The sequence below is a fragment of the Macrotis lagotis genome, chromosome X (assembly GCF_037893015.1).
Source record: "Macrotis lagotis isolate mMagLag1 chromosome X, bilby.v1.9.chrom.fasta, whole genome shotgun sequence".
Taxonomy (NCBI): domain Eukaryota; kingdom Metazoa; phylum Chordata; class Mammalia; order Peramelemorphia; family Peramelidae; genus Macrotis; species Macrotis lagotis.
The window spans coordinates 124,131,157-124,148,627 of NC_133666.1; the positions used below are offsets into that span (position 1 = coordinate 124,131,157).

Genomic DNA, 17,471 nt, shown 5'->3' on the forward strand with positions numbered 1-17,471 from the left:
GGATTATGACGTCGACCCCACGCAAACGCCCCTTTCCGGTCCTCCCTCCCCCTCCCCCTCCCCCGCCTCGACACTCTCCGAGTGCAGGTGGAAGAATCCAGTTTGCGGGAAGACCCTGGTTGGCAAAGGAGGAGGATGGGGCGGGGCTAGACTTTTACGACACAGAGTTCGACTGTTTTATTGGATCATATGTCCCTAAACCCTCCCTTGTCCCCTTTTGATTTGCCCTTCATTCTATCCTTTACCAGGCGTGACTCGGGGCTCCTTGCAGGACTTGGTGATCTCTGGCTCACCAGGAAGAAGGGATTTTTATTTTTATTTTTATTTTTATTTTTATTTTTATTTTTATTTTTATTTTTATTTTTATTTTTATTTTTATTTTTATTTTTATTTTTACAGAGGACCTTCAATGAAATAAAATACTTCCAAACAATCCTATTGAAAAGACCAGAGAAGCAAATTATAATTGGGAGACTAGTTAAGAAAAACAAAAAAAAAAAAGACGAAGGAATAATAATAAGATAAACTGCATTGAAAAGGATAAATTGCATTCAGACTCGTAGAAATGAGGCAGGTGTCCCTCTGAGTCATTACATCAACAGGGGTCAGAGAGGGAATTTGATTAAAAAAGGAAATTTGGAAATGCTTCTGTTATGTCTCTTTTTTTAATTATAAAGATTTTGTTTATTTTGAGTTTTACAATTTTTCCCCTAATCTTACTCCCCCCCCCCCCCCCCGCCACCCCCGACAGAAGGCAATTTGCCAGTCTTTACATTGTTTCCACGGTGTACATTGATCCAAATCGAATGTGATGAGAGACGAAATCATATCCTTAAGGAAGAAACATAAAAGTATAAGAGATAGCAAGATCAGACAATAAGATATCTGGGTTTTTTTCCCCTAAATTAAAGGTACTAGTCCTTGGTCTTTGCTCAAATTTCAATTGTTTCTCTGGATACAGGTGGCACTCTCCATTGCAGACAGCCTTAAATTGTCCCTGATTGTTGCACTGATGGAATGAGTGAGTCGATCAAGGTTAAGTATCACCCCCATGTTGCTGTTAGGGTGTACAGTGTTTTTCTGGTTCTGCTCATCTTGCTCAGCATCAATTCATGCAAATCCCTCCCAGTCTTCCCTGAAATCCTGTCCCTCCTGGTTTCTAACAGAACAATAGTATTCCATGACATAAATACACCACAGTTGGCTAAGCCATTCCCCAATTTAAGGACATTTGCTTCATTTCCAATTCTTTGCTACTACAAACAGGGCTGCTATGAATATTTTTGTGCAAGTGATGTTTTTGCCCTTTTTTATCATCTCTTCAGGGTATAGACCCAGTAGTGGTATTGCTGGATCAAAGAGTATGCACATTTTTGTTGCCCTTTGGGTATAGTTTCAAATTACTCTCCAGAAAGGCTGGATAAGTTCACAGCTCCAGCAACCATGAAATAGTGTTCCAGATTTCCCACAACCCAAAAATGGCTTTTTAAAAGCTCACTATCCTCTCATTGGTCCCCCACTGTGGTCAAACCTGCCCACTTCCTTCTTTCCTCACTGAAATGATGCACAAACCAACCCACTTCCCATTCCTTGCAGCTCCAGAGGAGAGATTCCTGAGAAATGGAAACCTTGGATTTCACTACTGACTCAGTCACTTTTAACTTATCTGTGATCTTGATAACTTTAGGGCTGAAAGAGATCTGAGAAGTCTTTTGGTCCAACTCCCTTTCATTTGTGTGGCTGTTAGTAATGAACAGCACTTTCTGAATGAGAAATAGGTTACCAGGTCCAGTGGTCCCAAATTGTGAAGCTGGGGCAGGTAGAAAACGACTTTTAGGTGGTATGTATATAAATGTTCTGGCTATTCAAGACTCCCACTACTGTTTATCCGTGAAGAATTAATATGAAGAATCAGGTAGAGAACTCATGATATATTGATTAGATTGATAGCTTAGATAGAGCCAGTGTGGTTTTAGAAAGGGTTCAAGAAAGATTGATATGCTGTTTGCTGCCCAAAAATTTCAGGTGAAATACCAGGAGCAGAATACAACATTCTTCAATCGAGGAAAGGCTTTTGATACTATCAGTCATGAGGACATGTGAAAGATCAAGATAAAATTTGGTTTTCTGAAGAAGTTCATCAGTATTGCATGTCAGTGAAATGGCATGCTTGCATGGGTTCTGGATAATGGCCAATTCTTTCCACAAATGGATGATGTATTGTTGGCTAGTAGAGAACTTTTATTTTCTTGGAGTTAATTGTGTAGCAAAAATTACTAAAGAGAATTGATCCATATTTTGTTGTATCTCAGCCTCAGAGGCTGATTTGAGTGTTCAATCAACTGCAAATAAAAAATCATGCATCAATTCTCCCTCCACTTCAGTCTTGGCTTGTTGACTTTGCAGGTTAAATAATTTGTCATCATTGGCCTTGATGCCATTTTTATTCTTGTTGAAGACATCTGACAACATTGTTGAAAATATCATGCCAAAAAAGCATGGGAGCCAACAACACTGCCCTGATTCATGGTATGCATTGATCTAAGTTGAATGTGATGAGAGAGAAATCATATCCTTAAGGAAGAAACATACAGTATGAGATACAGCAAAATTACATAAGATAACATTTTTTTTTAAATTAAAAGTAATAGCCTGGTCTTTATTCAAACTCCAGAATTCTTTCTTATGAAATAGATGGTATTCTCCATCACAGATATCCCAAAATTGTGCCTGATTGTTGCCCTGTTGGTAATAGCAAGTCCATTAAGGTTGACCATCACTCCCATGTTGCTGTTAGGGTATACAATGTTCTTCTGGTTCTGCTCATCTCACTCAGCATCAGTTCACATTCTCTAGATTTCTCTGAAGAGTTTTAGAATCAATTGGGTGTTGGGAGAGGCTGACACAGGACATGGTGTATACATCAAAAAAATTTCTGTGCTCTTTGAGCAAAGCAGAATTGCACTAACTCAAAAGAAACATGAGATGAACAAATTTAGAGACATGTTCAATAAGGACTGTTTGTGCCTAACCTGTGGTTGAACCTTCCAAATTGTATTGGTCTGATCCTTACCTTGACCCCAACATAGTGATGCCACTTTGGGTCTCTTTGAGGACAAAGGACAAGAACCATAACCAATTTAGTGTCAGGAAGACATGAATTCAAATCCCATCTCTGACACTTATTATTTGTAACCTTGTGTACTTCAGGCAGATCCCCAGCAGACCCCCATAATATGGTGTCTGATGCTCAGGGAACATGAGGGATTTCTGTTTCCTCTAGGATAAAATATAAACTCTTCAGGCATTTCTTGTTGTTTTTCAGTTGTTTCAGTGTGTGACTCTTTGGTGGCATTGGGATTACTGGCAGAGATACTGAAATGGTTCACCATTTCCTTCTTCAGCTCATTGTACAAATGAAGAAACTGAGGCAAATAGGGTTAAATGGAATGCCCAGGCTCACAAAGCTAATAAGTGTCTGAGGCTGTATTAGAACTTAGAAGAGGAGTGTTCCTGATTCCAAGCCCAGTGCTCTCTTCCCAGTACCAGCTAGATTCCCTCCGCAGGCACTTAAAGTCCTTTAATATCTGGTTCCTTCAATCAGGTTGATTACACAATATTCCTCCTTGCACACTCCATGATCATTACATGTCCCACCTCTGTAGTTTTTCACACATTCTCCTTTGGTTCTGTCTCTGAGAACCCTGAGCTTCCTCCCAAGCTCAGCCTGTGTGCCAGTACTGGACCCCCTTCAAGAGGCATCTCACTTGCTAGCTGCTCCTGGCCTCCAAAATCACTGTATTTATTTTTGTATTTACTATTTGTGAATATGCTATATCCTCCTAATAGAATGTAAGCCCTTGGAAGGGTATGGCTTTCTTCTGTGTTAGTATTCCTGGTGTCTCCCACAGTGCCTAACAACATTCAGTATGCTTTTTCATAAATGCTTGTGGATTGACTAATACTACATCTTATAAAATTGGGCTCAAATACTTAGACCTGGAAGAGATTCTAGAGGTCCTCTTATCTCCCTGGATGGGAGAATTTGCTGTGACAAAATCACAGATCTTTGGCATTTTTTAACAATATAGAATCACAGCATTGAGATAAAGGCTGAAAATATGTTGAGGCATTTTCATTAATAGAATGAAAAATAATCTTAACCATTGTTCCATGAAATGTCTATATTTCCCAATATTTTCTCACATGTCCCTAAAACCCTCTACATTCAACAAACATTTATTAAGTTCTTCTTATATTCAAACCAACATTCTAGGCATTTCTTGGAGATTAGGGTAGAGGAAGGTCTGGATCTGCTTCTCTTTTGGTATAAGGAATTCCCCCCGAGGAAGCTCCCTCTACTAGGGCAGAGCCTAAGTTTTAGAGTGTTATTTGGGGAGCACTGAACACAGCCAGCCTAGTTAAGAACCAAGACTTGAACCTAGATCTTCCCAACTTCAAGACATACTCTTTATTATTCCTGAGGTAGATACCCACTTCAAAGAAGAGAGTTTAGTTGAAACAAAAAATGTTCTCAAATAACTGTAATTTGTAGAACAGTGTCTGAAACCAAGCAAGGTACTCAGATGAGCTTATTATTGACTTAATGCTCCTGGACAGTTATTAAAGTTCTGCTTTCACAACACCTTTTATGAGAGTGTTACATAAGAATTACACAATCCATTTATATCTGCTAAAGTTTAGAGAAAGGAAAGGTCATTTCCAACTAGGAGAATTGAGAAAAGTTTCCAGGAAGGAGGTGGCATTTGAACTAAATCCTGAAAGGTGGGTAGTGATCAATAAGTTTGTATTTGGTGATATAGGAGCAATGAAATTAATATGAGCAAAGAGATGAGAAAAGTCTTATAAATAGTTATAGAAGATAGTGGTCCAATTAGCTAGATTGATTGATTTATAAATTATATAACTAATGATTATATGCATTATGTCTTACATAAATTTTAAAAGGATGAGAAACTAAAAAAATAATAATATTTGATCCTAAATTCATTAAGTGTTCTTGTAGTCTCTGAATTTTTTTTATGTTTTAATAAATATTTTAGAATAATTGGTTTCCACTGTAATCTTCTGTATTTTATTTCATGCACCTGAAAACATTAGCCTGAGGAGAGGGTCTATAGTTTTCACCAGACCTTGAAAGTGGATCATGGTAATAGAGACAGATTTATGCTTTAGGAAAATCGTTTTGTCAACAGTTTGGAGTGAGAAGAGACTTCAAGAAAGCTCCATTAGGTGATCATTGCAATAGACCAGCTAAAAGATGATAAGAATCTGAACTGCAGTGGCCATGTGAGCAAAGAGAAGAGGACAAATGTAAGTGTTGTGGGAGCAGCAATGATAAGACTGGGCAACTGACAGGATGTGTGGTGAGACTGAGGAATCCTGGTTGAAGGCAAGGTTTTGACGCTGGGTGATTGGAAGGATGGTGATGGCCTATATAAAAATGAAGTAATTTATGAGAAGAATGATTTGGGGAAAAGATAATACAATGAATTCTGCAATACAGATAGAAACCCATCCACTCCTGCTCACCTGGTATGACTCACTCTTATCCCCCCCCCCCTCAAATTAAAGGAAAGTGGCATTCTTACTGACCACTGCTCTAAATGCAGAGCCTGGCCTGTTGAGGGGCACCAGGAACTGATCTGGGTATCAGATGTGGATTGCTTGGGAAGGGAGTGAATTTGATGGGATCCTAGCTGATACTCTAAACCTAATCTCCTAACTCCTTCATGGGGACCCACTAGAATTAAAAGGTTCACCTTTAACCTAACTCATGTTTGGGCTAGCCAATCCACAGTCTCAATTCCCTAACATCCCCATAGTGTCCTTCTGAAAAGAATAGCAAGCACACCTGAACTAATTTCTATTTAGATTAGTCAATAATAAAACAGTACCATGGGGATGTGGACCAGGAAATCTGACCCAAAAAACAAAGAAGGGACTTTCCCTAGAGCAACATATGCCCACTGCCTTTCTTTGCTATCCTTTAGGTGAACGCATGATGATGTTAATTGTAATATCATTATCATACATTAATACCCCCTAAGAGGGATTTTCTATATGCATTCTGGATAACAACATGTGCAGTTCCACCACAGCTATAAGGTCCCCTCATAGCAACAAACTCCTCCCAGTACTGCAAAATGAACATATCTGTTAGAAACACTGTCCTTCTTGCCTTATAAAAGCCCCTAGTTTCACCCAGTTCAGCACCCTATCTCCCCTGGGGAGCAGAATCCCCTGGGAAGTATGTCATTCCTCCCATAAATCAATGCCCTTTGCTTAATGTGGAGTCTTTGAGTTGTAATTTTTTGAGATGGCTTGTCATAATTCTTTATAGATGACACCGTACAACACTCCCATTCCTCATCAAATTGGCTACAGATGCCCAAGCTGAGGTTATTATCACCCTAAAGAGCACAATGGAGCAGGAGATGCTGGGAGCTTGCCCAGCCACAGGACACTATCAGCAGAAGGGACTCAAATGTGTGAGTGTCAGGCCATGATGTGTGAAAGGAGTAATATAGTTGTGTGGTAGATGAGCTCTGCAATTGGCTATCATAGAGACTTTGAGAAAAGCAGTGGTGTAGTGAATGTTTAGCAGCCTGCTCTTTGTGGGGAAAAGAAGACATTCAATCTTCATTATTAATACTTTTTTTAAAAGTCTAGACAATCAACTAAAAAATAAATCAAGTAACTGATTGGAAATGCCTTGATTATACCTCCTTACCTCCTGAATTTGTAATACAAGATATAAATGCTGACATTGAATATTTAACATGTCTTGCAATCAAGTCCACAACCCTGAATATGACCTCTCTTACGATCCTCCAGTTGGGTCACCTTTAGATGTTAAAGCCACAGGCTCCCACTTTGGAGACCACTAGATTATATTTCAGAGGAAAAAAAGGTAAAGGATGGTGAAATAAGAGAAGATTGAACCCAAATTGTGGAAAGTCATGAATGCTAGGCTAAGAAATTTGGATTCTATTAAGAAGACCATGAAAAGTTTAATTAATGGAATAGCATTATCAGATTGCTAAATAAATAAGATTAAAGTACTAATGATATCGATACCTTAAGATACTGGCAATAAAAATGAAAAGGAGAAGATTGATATAAAATATGTTAGCAAGAGTAGAATAGATAGTACTAAGCAACTAATTGGACTTGCATCAAATGTATTTCCTTCTTACCTCCACCCATCTACCTACAAAGATTCAGAAAGAGGACTTGGAATTGAATGTGGGACTATGAAGACTGGACCAATGTGTGTGAAGAGAAACAGTGTGAAATAAGACTGTAAGGAGTGGTTTCAAACCTGGTTGTAAAGAGCATTAAATGACAAACAGAGGAGTTAACAATTGATACTAGAGGTAATGAGTCACCATAACTTGTGAAGGGTAGTGACATGTTTTATAGAAGAATCACTGTGGAATGATAAGAAATCTGAGACAGGAAGAGCAATTAGGAAGCTATTTCAATAGTTCAATCAAGAAGTGATGAAGACCTGAATTAGAGTGGTAGCTGAGTGAACAGAGGAAAAGGGAGATATAGAGGTAGAAGTGATAAGATTTGATAACTGCTTGTGGAGTGAGGAAGAGTGAAAATTTTAAACCTAGGTAGGAAGAACAGTGACAACTTGAACATAATTAGACATAAATAGGGTCTTCCTGCCTCAGATTTCTCCTCACATCAACCCACCCTCCATTCAGTTCCCAGTGATTTTCCTAAAAGTGCAGGTCCAACCATGTCCTACTTAATAAACTTCAGTGACTCCCAGTTTACTTCCAAGATCAAATTCAAAATCATCTTTTGATTTTCAAAGACCTTCATAACATTCTCCACTCCATTTCAGTCTTCTTACACATTACATCTCCCCACATACTCTTCAACCTACTGATACCAACCTCCCTGCTGTTCCACCAAAAAAAGGATAATCTGTCTCTTATTTCCAGGCATTTTCACTGATTGTCCTCTTGGACAACCTGGAATGCTCTCCCTCCTTATTTATACCTCCTGGTTTCCATGTCTTCTTTCAAATCCCAACTAAAATACCATCTTTTACAGGAAGCCTTTCCTAACCTCTCTTAATTCTAATACTTTCTGTCTGTTATTTATTTATCCTGGATATAGATTGTTGATATATTTGTTTGTTTATTGTCTCCCCCAATAGTCAGTGAGTGCAGGTATTGTCTTTTATTTTTTTTTGTATACCTATATTTAGCAGGGTCCCTTGAACTTAGTAGTCACTTAATCAGTGCTTATCAACTGACTGAAGTTCAGAAGAAAGATGAGGTGTGGAGAGGGCAAGATAATTAGCTCTATTTTAGACATGCTGCATCTGAGATGTCTACAGGAACTGAATACAGACATCCCTTCCTAGAATCCCTCTTCCTAGGGAAGGATGATACTGATAGACTATTTGAGCTCAGGAATTTTGAACGGCAGTGAACCAAAACCAATTATTTGTCCAAACTAAGTGGATACCAATATAGTGAGCCTCTAAGAGCAGGGTCCAAGTAGGAAAAGGAGCAGGTCAAAACTCCTGTGCTGATAAGTAAAGGGAAGGGGCCCATGTGGGTCTGCAATAGCCACTGCACCTTCCACCTGGTGAAATATGGAGATTCAATTTCAAAAACAAGCAAAACAAAAACAGATACCTCCAGGAGAGGAGTTTAAAATAGTTAATAAGCAGCTGGGAGAGAGACCAGGACTTTGGATCTCTGAGTCAACTGCATAGTGCATTTGAAAATTGAACCCATCCAAACAGATGAGCTCACCAAAAGAGAGAGGTTATATAGCTGATAGAGAGTAATGTCACAAAAACTCAGAGAGGGAAGAATGTCTGGGAGGAGAGAAATAATCAACCATGTTGGGTCTGCAGAGGAGTCAAGAGGGTCAAAGATAAAAAAAAAGACCATCAGATTTTATTATTCAGATATCGTGAGTAATTTGGGAAAGAAGATTTTCTGTTGTAATGAGTTTGGAAGTTATACTGCAAAAGATTGAGAGGAGAGGAAATAAAGACAAGGAAGATAGATAACTTCTCCCATGATTTTTTACTTCTCCCTTCTATCCTTTCCAAGTTCCAGCCAAGTTGTACTAGATGACTTTTCCTAGATTTTATACTGCCTTTTCTTGTCTCCAGGGTTTTCTTCTATAGAAATGATGGCTAAAGTCTCCTTCAATTCAAAATCCCATAATCATTTAGGATTTTTTTCCAAGTTTGTGAGCATTTGAAAATGTTAACTTATATTTTAACACTAACCCTCTGAGGGGCCGCTAGGTGGCACAGTGGATAGAGCACCAGCCCTGGAGTCAGGAGTACCTGAGTTCAAATCTGGCCTCAGATACTTAATAATTACCTAGCTGGTGGCCTTGGGCAAGCCATTTAACCCCATTGCCTTGCAAAAAAACCAAAAAAACCAAAAAAAAAAAAACCACTAACCCTCCGAGCCATTGCTATTATACCATGTCATCTAGAGAGAAAAATTCAAAGAAAGGTTGTAGGCACTATCAAGGAAACTGATGAAATATCAACTTGACTTTTTTATAACATCTTAACACCAAAAAAAAAAAAAATCCCAAAGAAGAGAATTGATTATCATGAGCAATAGATAGAGAGGCCAGCTCTTAAGTCAGGAGGACCTGAGTTTACATCTTGCCTCAGACACTTACAAGCTTGTGTGACCCTGAACAAGTTATTTAACCCTGTTGGCCTCAATTTTTTCATTTGTGAAATGAGGTGGAGAAGGAAATGGCAAACTACTCTAGTATTTTTACTAAGAAAACCCCAAATGAGGTCAAAAAGACACAGACACGATTGAAACAACTGAATAACAACCAGTTATACAGTATTGATATCTTGGGGACAACCAAGTGGCATGGAACTGTGGCAAGTAAAAGGAAACAAGGGGAGATTAAGGTATATTTCTCCAAGAATAATCAGTTTATTAATAGTGATGCACATAACTGTTAGCACATTGGTTCAGACTGGTTCCCTCCTTAAGGCCAGGAAGCAGGAAGGGAAGGGTTAGGAGCTTATGATTAACTACAGCTGGGGAAAGTAGATTGGCCTTCATATGTGGCTGATCATGCCCCTCTCTTGTAATCTTGGCTAGAAAAATCAGAACCATCCAGCACAAAAATGGGCAAGGACAGATGAATGGGTTGGGGGGAGGTGGCTGAGTGTTTAAACTAACTAGTGTTTACTGACAACAAACAAAACTCAAAGGTTAAAATTGGTGAGCATACATGTCCCAGGGTCTAGTTGCATGAACTATAGCAACACTCCTTTTCAATTACATTTTTACACCAATTGTGCCTGGGAGAGATTGTATCTTTGCAATGGATTGAGTTCAGGAACATGCTAACCACTATAAAAATCAATATAGCATAAAATCAATTACAGTGTAAAGTTGATGTAAGTAAACAGCAGAGGTAATATACATTTCTATTTTTTCACAGAACTAGGAAGTTGGAATTATAAAGACCTGAATTTGAATTCTGCCTCATATACTTCCCAGCTGAGTGTAGCTGAACAAGCCCCCTAATTTTTGCTTACCTCAGTTTCCTCATCTGTAAAATGAGGATTAATAATCTACCTCCTTTGTTGTTGTTAGGATCAAATTATTTAGCACCCAGAAAGTCCTTTGCAGACCTTAAAGTGCCATGTAAATGCTAGCTATTATTTTTTTAATCAAACCTTCATTTTCCCTTGGGAGAACCAATGGCTCATTGATTTATCAGACTACTCAGAAAATTAATAAGGGAAGCAAGAATAGAACTTTGGTCTTCAGTCACACCCTTTTTTTTTTCTCACACAGTTACAGATCAAAAACTAAAAAGGACCTGAAAAGATATCTAGTGCAACCCTTTCATTTTATAGATAAGACCAAGGGAGTTTAAATGCCTTGGAACTTATCCTGGGATATAGGTAGTAGCCACAGAGACAGAATTTGAATCCAGGTCCTCTGATTCCAGAGTTGGTCCTATTTCCATTCTACTGTGCTCTTTCTATGGTATCTAAACATCTAGAATAGTGAGAAATAAAACAATGAATTTATTTCATGGTTATTTTTGACATTATGCAAGTACTAGCTTTGATATAGTACAGAGCAGTTATAGGAAATTTGTTGTTGTTTAGTTGTTTCAGCCATGTCCAACTCTTCCTGTCTCTATTTAGGGTTTTTTGGGTAAAGATAATTGGTGTGACTTGTCATTTCCTTCTCCAGCTCATTTTATTGATGAGGAAACTGAAGCAAATAGGGTTCCATGGGTTACCCAGGATCTCACACAGTTATTCAGTATCTGAGAACAGATTTGAACTAGGTCTTTCCTGACTCCAAGTTCAGTGCTCTATCCACTGTGCCACCTAGCTGCCCATGGCTATATGAAAATTGCATTATGAATCTTACCAACCTATGTAAGCATGAACTGACATTGTTAATTAGCAACTATGTCACAGAATTGTGAGGCTCAAATGAAACAACATGCACAAAACATTTGTAATTCTATTTTTATGATTACTATTATTAGTCTTACCAATCTAGTCTCTCATTGAAGGCTTTCAAAATTCCATTTTTAGGGTTATATTTAAGACTCCAGCAAAATAAGTGACAAATCATTTCTTATGTTTTCTTTTTAAATAGTATTTTTTTCCAGTTACATGTATAGACAAACTGTAACATTCATTTTAAAAAATATTTTTGTTCCAAATTTTCCCCTTTACTCTCTCACCTTCCCACTCACTAAGATGGTAAGTAATTTGATATGTTGTATGTACAGTTATGTGAAATATATTTCCATATTAATCATGTTGTGAAAGAAGAAACAGGACAAAAGGAAAAAAGCATGAAAAAATAAAGGAAAAATAGTATACTTTTATCTACATTCAGATTCTCAGTTTTTTCTCTGGATACGGATAGCATTTTCTATCATGAGTCCTTTGGAATTGCCTTGGATCATTGTATTTGCTAGGGACTGCTAAGTCCTTCATAGTTGATTGTCACACAAGTGTTGTTGATACTAAGTGTACAGTGGTTTCTTGATTCTGCTCACTTCAGTTTGCATCAGTTTATGTAAGTCTCAGATTTTTTTCTGAAATTCATCTGCTCATCATTTCTGTACAAAGTATTCCATAACAATCATATATACCACTTGTTTATCCATTCCCCAATTGAAAGGCATTCCCATAGTTTCCAGCAACCACAAAATATGTCTGTGTGTGTGTGTGTGTGTGTGTGTGTGTGTGTGTGTGTGTGTGTATTTGTAGGTCCCTTTCCCTTTTTTCATGATCTTTTTGGAATATAGACCTAGTAATAACACTGAGTCAAAGATAATTTGACAGATAATTTCTACCTTCCCCCTGAACCATTAAGGATCTAATCCTCCTTTGGGGATTTTCCTATAAAGTTCTTAAGAGTTTAAGTATAGTTTCACAGCTCTATCATTAATGCTAAGATAAATTCAGTCAAAGATGAACATGTCCAAACCTGGCCTGGAAAGTAGTATAGGATACTAATCTGAATGTGAAAACCTTGAGATATATTCTTATGATGTTGCTTATGAAGCTATAAAATCTTTATCATTATTTGCAGCTACTTATAAATACTTAATAACAGTCATAATTATATGTTGTGTCATTCTCAGTTTCTTTTTTAAGGTATCTATCACTGAAAGTTTTCATTATATTGGAAAATTGTTTTTGAAACTCACACGGGAAAGCTGCCATGATTATATGACAGCTAGTCTCAGGCATTTCTTCAGATTGAAAGTAAAAGTTATGGCAGAATGTTTTTGTTGTTGAGTCATTTCAGTGTATCTGACTTTGTGACCCTATTTGGGGTTATCTTGGCAAAGATACTGGAGTGGTTTGCCATTGCCTTCTCTAGTTATTTGTCAAAGCTGTAGCAGCTGCTTTGGGTGTCTGTCCTCAGGAAGGAAGTGAATGTGGATGACATCTGACTTTTCAGATCGATGGTTCACCAGAGACATCCTGAATACGAAATCACCCAATTGGACTAATACCATCTCTTGTTGTCATGAACATTTTGCTCAGAATACAGTGCTCCCAATTGCTGAGGATCCCCAAGGTGTCTGGGAGAGCATTCCACAAAGATTACAGATTACCAGCTCCTCAGAACTTTTCAGATTATGAATCTATTAAACAAGATTTCAAAATAGAGGTGCCGGAGTATTTCAACTTTGCCAAAGATGTTCTGGATCATTGGGCCAAGATGGAGAAGGTATGGGGTCTCTGGGATGGAGGGAAGGGTGTGAATAATTATGTTAAAATGGTTCTTATGTGAATTGCATAAATTTCCAGTCCTGAGATTGTTTCAACTGCTGATAGGCTAAATAATTTGGATGATAAGTATTAACAATTCAAACGATTATGTATTGGGTATCTTTTGCACTCAACTGGTCTGTGTTATTGGAGAGTATAAGATGTGCCTCAGGTTTTTTAATAGATTGGTAATCCAGTTGAGAAGACAAGACTAAGGCACATGAAACAATATGAGAACTAGAAAAGATTTAACCAAATATTAAGTAGTGTGTTATCATAGGATCTCAGAGAAAGACCAGATCCTAAATTCAGAGTGGTGCACATCAGTTTCACAGAAGATGTGACACTAAAGCTTTGTCTTGTAGTTAGGAAAGACCTGAGTTTGAATCCTACCTTGGAAACTTAACTAATTGTAGAGCTATGTGCAACCTCTCTATGCCTCAGTTTCTTTATCTACAAAATGAAGATAATTATAACAGCATGCCTACCTCCTAGGATTAGTTTGATCAGATGAGATCATGTATATAAAGTGCTTTGTGAACTTTAAAAAGCAACATAAATGTCAAGTATTTTTATTAGAAAAATTCTATTGCATAATGGATAGAAAGCTTACTTCAGAGTTAGGATGACTTGGGTTCAAATCCTCATTCTGAATCTGGGTCCCTAGACAAGTCATTTAATCTCTTAATGTTTTAGGCAATTCTCTAAGACTATATATTACAGAACAGTTGCCTCTGAAATAAATAAATCATAGGTCTGAACTCCCCCCCAAAAAAAAGTTATAATCAACTTTATATAGAAAATAATCTAACAAATGCCTAAATTATACTTTAAACAAAGAACTGAAGAGAACTATTTCTATTCCTTTTGTATTGCTATTGTGATCCCATTTGGAGTTTTCTTAGCAAAGATACTGGAGTGGTTTGTCATTTCCTTCTCCAGATCATTTTACAGAAGAGGAAACTGAGGCAAAGAGGGTTAAGGAATTTACTGAGGGTCACACAGCTTCTAAGTATCTGAGGCCAGGTATTCTTCCTGACTCCAGGCCCAGCACTATCCACCTATGCATCTATTCCCATTTCAAACATCTGAACCATCTGTAAAACACAAATCCCCACTGTAATCTGTAAAACACAAATCAGCTCCCAAAGATTCAGAGAAAGTCCCCCAAAGATTCAGAGGAGGGAAACAAAGGAAAAGGTGAACAAGAAAGTTCATTTACTGAGAGTGGGTTCTAGTTCATCTCTGGATTGAGAATGAGACTTTCAATAATGTATCTACTACATTAAATTCCTTTACAACAAAACAATTTGGTTTTTGCCTTTAAGTTCTCTTGTATTAGAAACATTCTCTTTTAAACACATATATCCCTGTGCCTGATTTATTATCTTCAAGTTCAGCTTTATATAATTAGCATTACATTAAACATTTTTAATGCAGTATGTAGTAGAAAGACAGAAGAAAAGAAGTTAATCAGGGATGAATTCAACAGAAATTCTACACATTAATAGGAGCAGAACAAACCCATCATAAGAACACATGGGAGACTTCTCTAGTAGCAAGGGTGTAAGTTGCCTTGGCCACAAGTATTCTCTATGCATGCCTCTCCACTAATGAACTTTGTTTGTTCATCTTTCCACTAACTTTGGATATAGTTGTAGGAAATCATACCCCAGTTTTATAGAAGAAATATTTGACATTACAGAAAATGCCTTTGTTTTGAAATAATTGTCTTTTGGTGAATCAAAAGGTAAGTACAGTATGGTCTTCTTTGAGAATGAAGGATAAACATTGGTAGGGACTTAATGTAGTTTTAGGATAGTAGACTCAAAGAGTAGTTTGAATTTAGCTAGTGGTCTCTCAGGGAACCTTTGAGTGAGAATTTGGGGAAGAGAGTGTTCTAGAGTGCCACTAAAATATAAATAATCACTTAAAAGCCACAGGGGTATAATACATAGTCTAAGGATATGAATATATAATTTTTATAGATAACTGAAAATCTGAACTATGAATAGCTGGTCTTTCTCATTAAACATATAAACAATTTAACATTTTAGTCTTAAAGCTGACCTGCTTGTATGTGTTTTCTACCAGCATTCCCTCTACTCTCATCTATGCATTTTTTAAAAGGATTTAACTTTTTTTTTCATTTTGGTAACCCCCAAACTAATCCTCCTTTCTCTCCCAATTCTTCCTGCCTTCCCTTAATTGAATAAAATAGAAATAAATCCTTGTAACAGAAATACAGTCAGTCAAAATTCACCTATTGATCATGTTCAGGGGAAGCTAGGTAGCATAGTGGATAAAGCACCGGCCTTGGAGTCAGGAGTACCTGGGCTCAAATCCAGTCTCAGACACTTAATAATTACCTAGCCATGTGGCCTTGGGCAAGCCACTTAACCCCATTTGCCTTGCAAAATATAACCTAAAAAAAAAAAAGAGATCGTGTTCAAAAATGTATGTCTTATTCCACACCTTGAGTTTATCATCTCTGTCAAGATTCTTCACTGGTCTTTTGTTGCAATGATTAGTCTTTCAACATTTGATTACAATATTTTCAAAAGAGGAAATAAAAATTATAAATAATTACTTGAAAAAATGGTTGACCTCCCTAATAACCAAAGGGTCAAAAATTAAAACAATTTTATGCTATTACTTCCCACCCATGCCACGGGCAAATCATCAAGAGCAATGAAACCAGTGTTGAAGAGCAGAGAGGTGGTACAATGGAAAAAGCACCAGACCTGAAGAATGGAAGGAGCACCTGAATGAAACACTTACTGTGTGACCCTGAGCAAGTCACTTAACCTTAGTTGCCTCAAAAGGAAAAGAAAAAAAAGAAACTCAGTGGCGTTTTTTTTGAGGAATTTGGTTGTTTTTTTTTTAGTTTGGTTGATGACATCTTTCATTGAAATTGTGGTAAAGGAACAAGTACATTTTGATAGGTCCATATATTGATCAATATATTGCAATTGAGATGAACAAATATGAGAATAGAAATAAGTTTAGAAAGATCTTTTTGAAATAATGCAAAAATCAAAAAAAAAAAGCAGAACCAAAATGAACCATGAGCCATATGAACATAAGTGAATGAGATTGAATGGACAGAGTCCTGATGGGGACTTCATGGGATTGAAAAATTCCTATGATACTTTTATGCATTGAAATGAATTTAATTAAAGAAGTCATCAGACAAGTTCAGCTTTTCTGTGGATGTTTAGTTTTAAATTTTGAAAACATTTAATTTAAAAATACATAGTATATATAATATATCATATAATATATATGCATATACATACATATATACATACACAAATATCTCTCTCTCTCTCTCTCTCTCTCTCTCTCTCTCTCTCTCTCTCTCTCTCTCTCTCTCTCTGCATATATACAATCTTTTGTGTCTGCCAGACTGGAAAGAGACCATCAAATCCAGCCTTCTGGTGGGTAAATGATACCGGAGAGGAAGTGAAATGGAACTTTCAGGAGCTGGGATCTTTGTCTAAAAAAGTGGCAAATATACTTATTGAATCCTGTGATCTGAGAAAGGGAGACAGAGTAATTGTAATTTTACCTGCAATTCCAGAATGGTGGCTAATAAATGTGGCATGTCTACGGACAGGTTGGTAATGCATTCATTTAGTCCCTAACTTTTATGATCTAAATTAATGTATATTTGATTTTTTAAAAAATAAAATATACTGTCAATCAAGAGCTACTTTTAGAGTACATGCTATATTAAGAGCAACAATTGTTATTTGGTCATTTTTTTCAGTTGTATTCAACTCTTTGTCACCTCATTTGGGGTTTTCTTGACAACAATAGTGAAGTGGTTTTCCATTTCCCTATCTAGCCCATTTTACAGATGAGCAAACTGAGGCTAACAGGGTTAAGTGACTTGCCCAGAGTCACATAGCTAGTAAGTGTCTGAGGCCAGATTTAAACTCAGTAAGATAAACCTCTGGGTCTAACATTCTGTCCACTGTACCACCTAACTATCCTGGGGTAACAATGCAAATATACAATCTCTGCCCCTACCCCCTGGAGGTTATAAACTTATGGGGAAGATACTACTAAATATGTGAATTTTAACATTTTAAACTTATTGCTAACATTGGTCCACTGCCTAGAAATAGGGAATAACTACTAGCAAATTAAT

At 37.2% G+C, this 17,471-nt stretch overlaps 1 protein-coding gene across 6 annotated transcripts in view; it reads left to right on the forward strand.

The window, feature by feature from the left end:
• Positions 1-4,697: 4,697 nt before the first annotated feature.
• ACSM3 (acyl-CoA synthetase medium chain family member 3) overlaps positions 4,698-17,471 on the forward strand; it is a 28,552-nt gene continuing 15,778 nt past the window's right edge. For 2 of the 6 annotated variants that reach the window (XM_074208658.1, XM_074208664.1), the window contains exons 1-4: positions 4,698-4,785; positions 5,217-5,334; positions 12,966-13,274; positions 16,724-16,934. In XM_074208658.1, coding sequence (XP_074064759.1) covers positions 13,071-13,274; positions 16,724-16,934 — 415 coding nt within the window. In that variant the 5' untranslated portion in view covers positions 4,698-4,785; positions 5,217-5,334; positions 12,966-13,070. Of the gene's footprint in view, positions 4,786-5,196; positions 5,335-12,965; positions 13,275-16,723; positions 16,935-17,471 lie in introns of all 6 variants that reach the window. The other 4 variants (XM_074208659.1, XM_074208661.1, XM_074208663.1 and 1 more) reach the window with 4 other exon arrangements.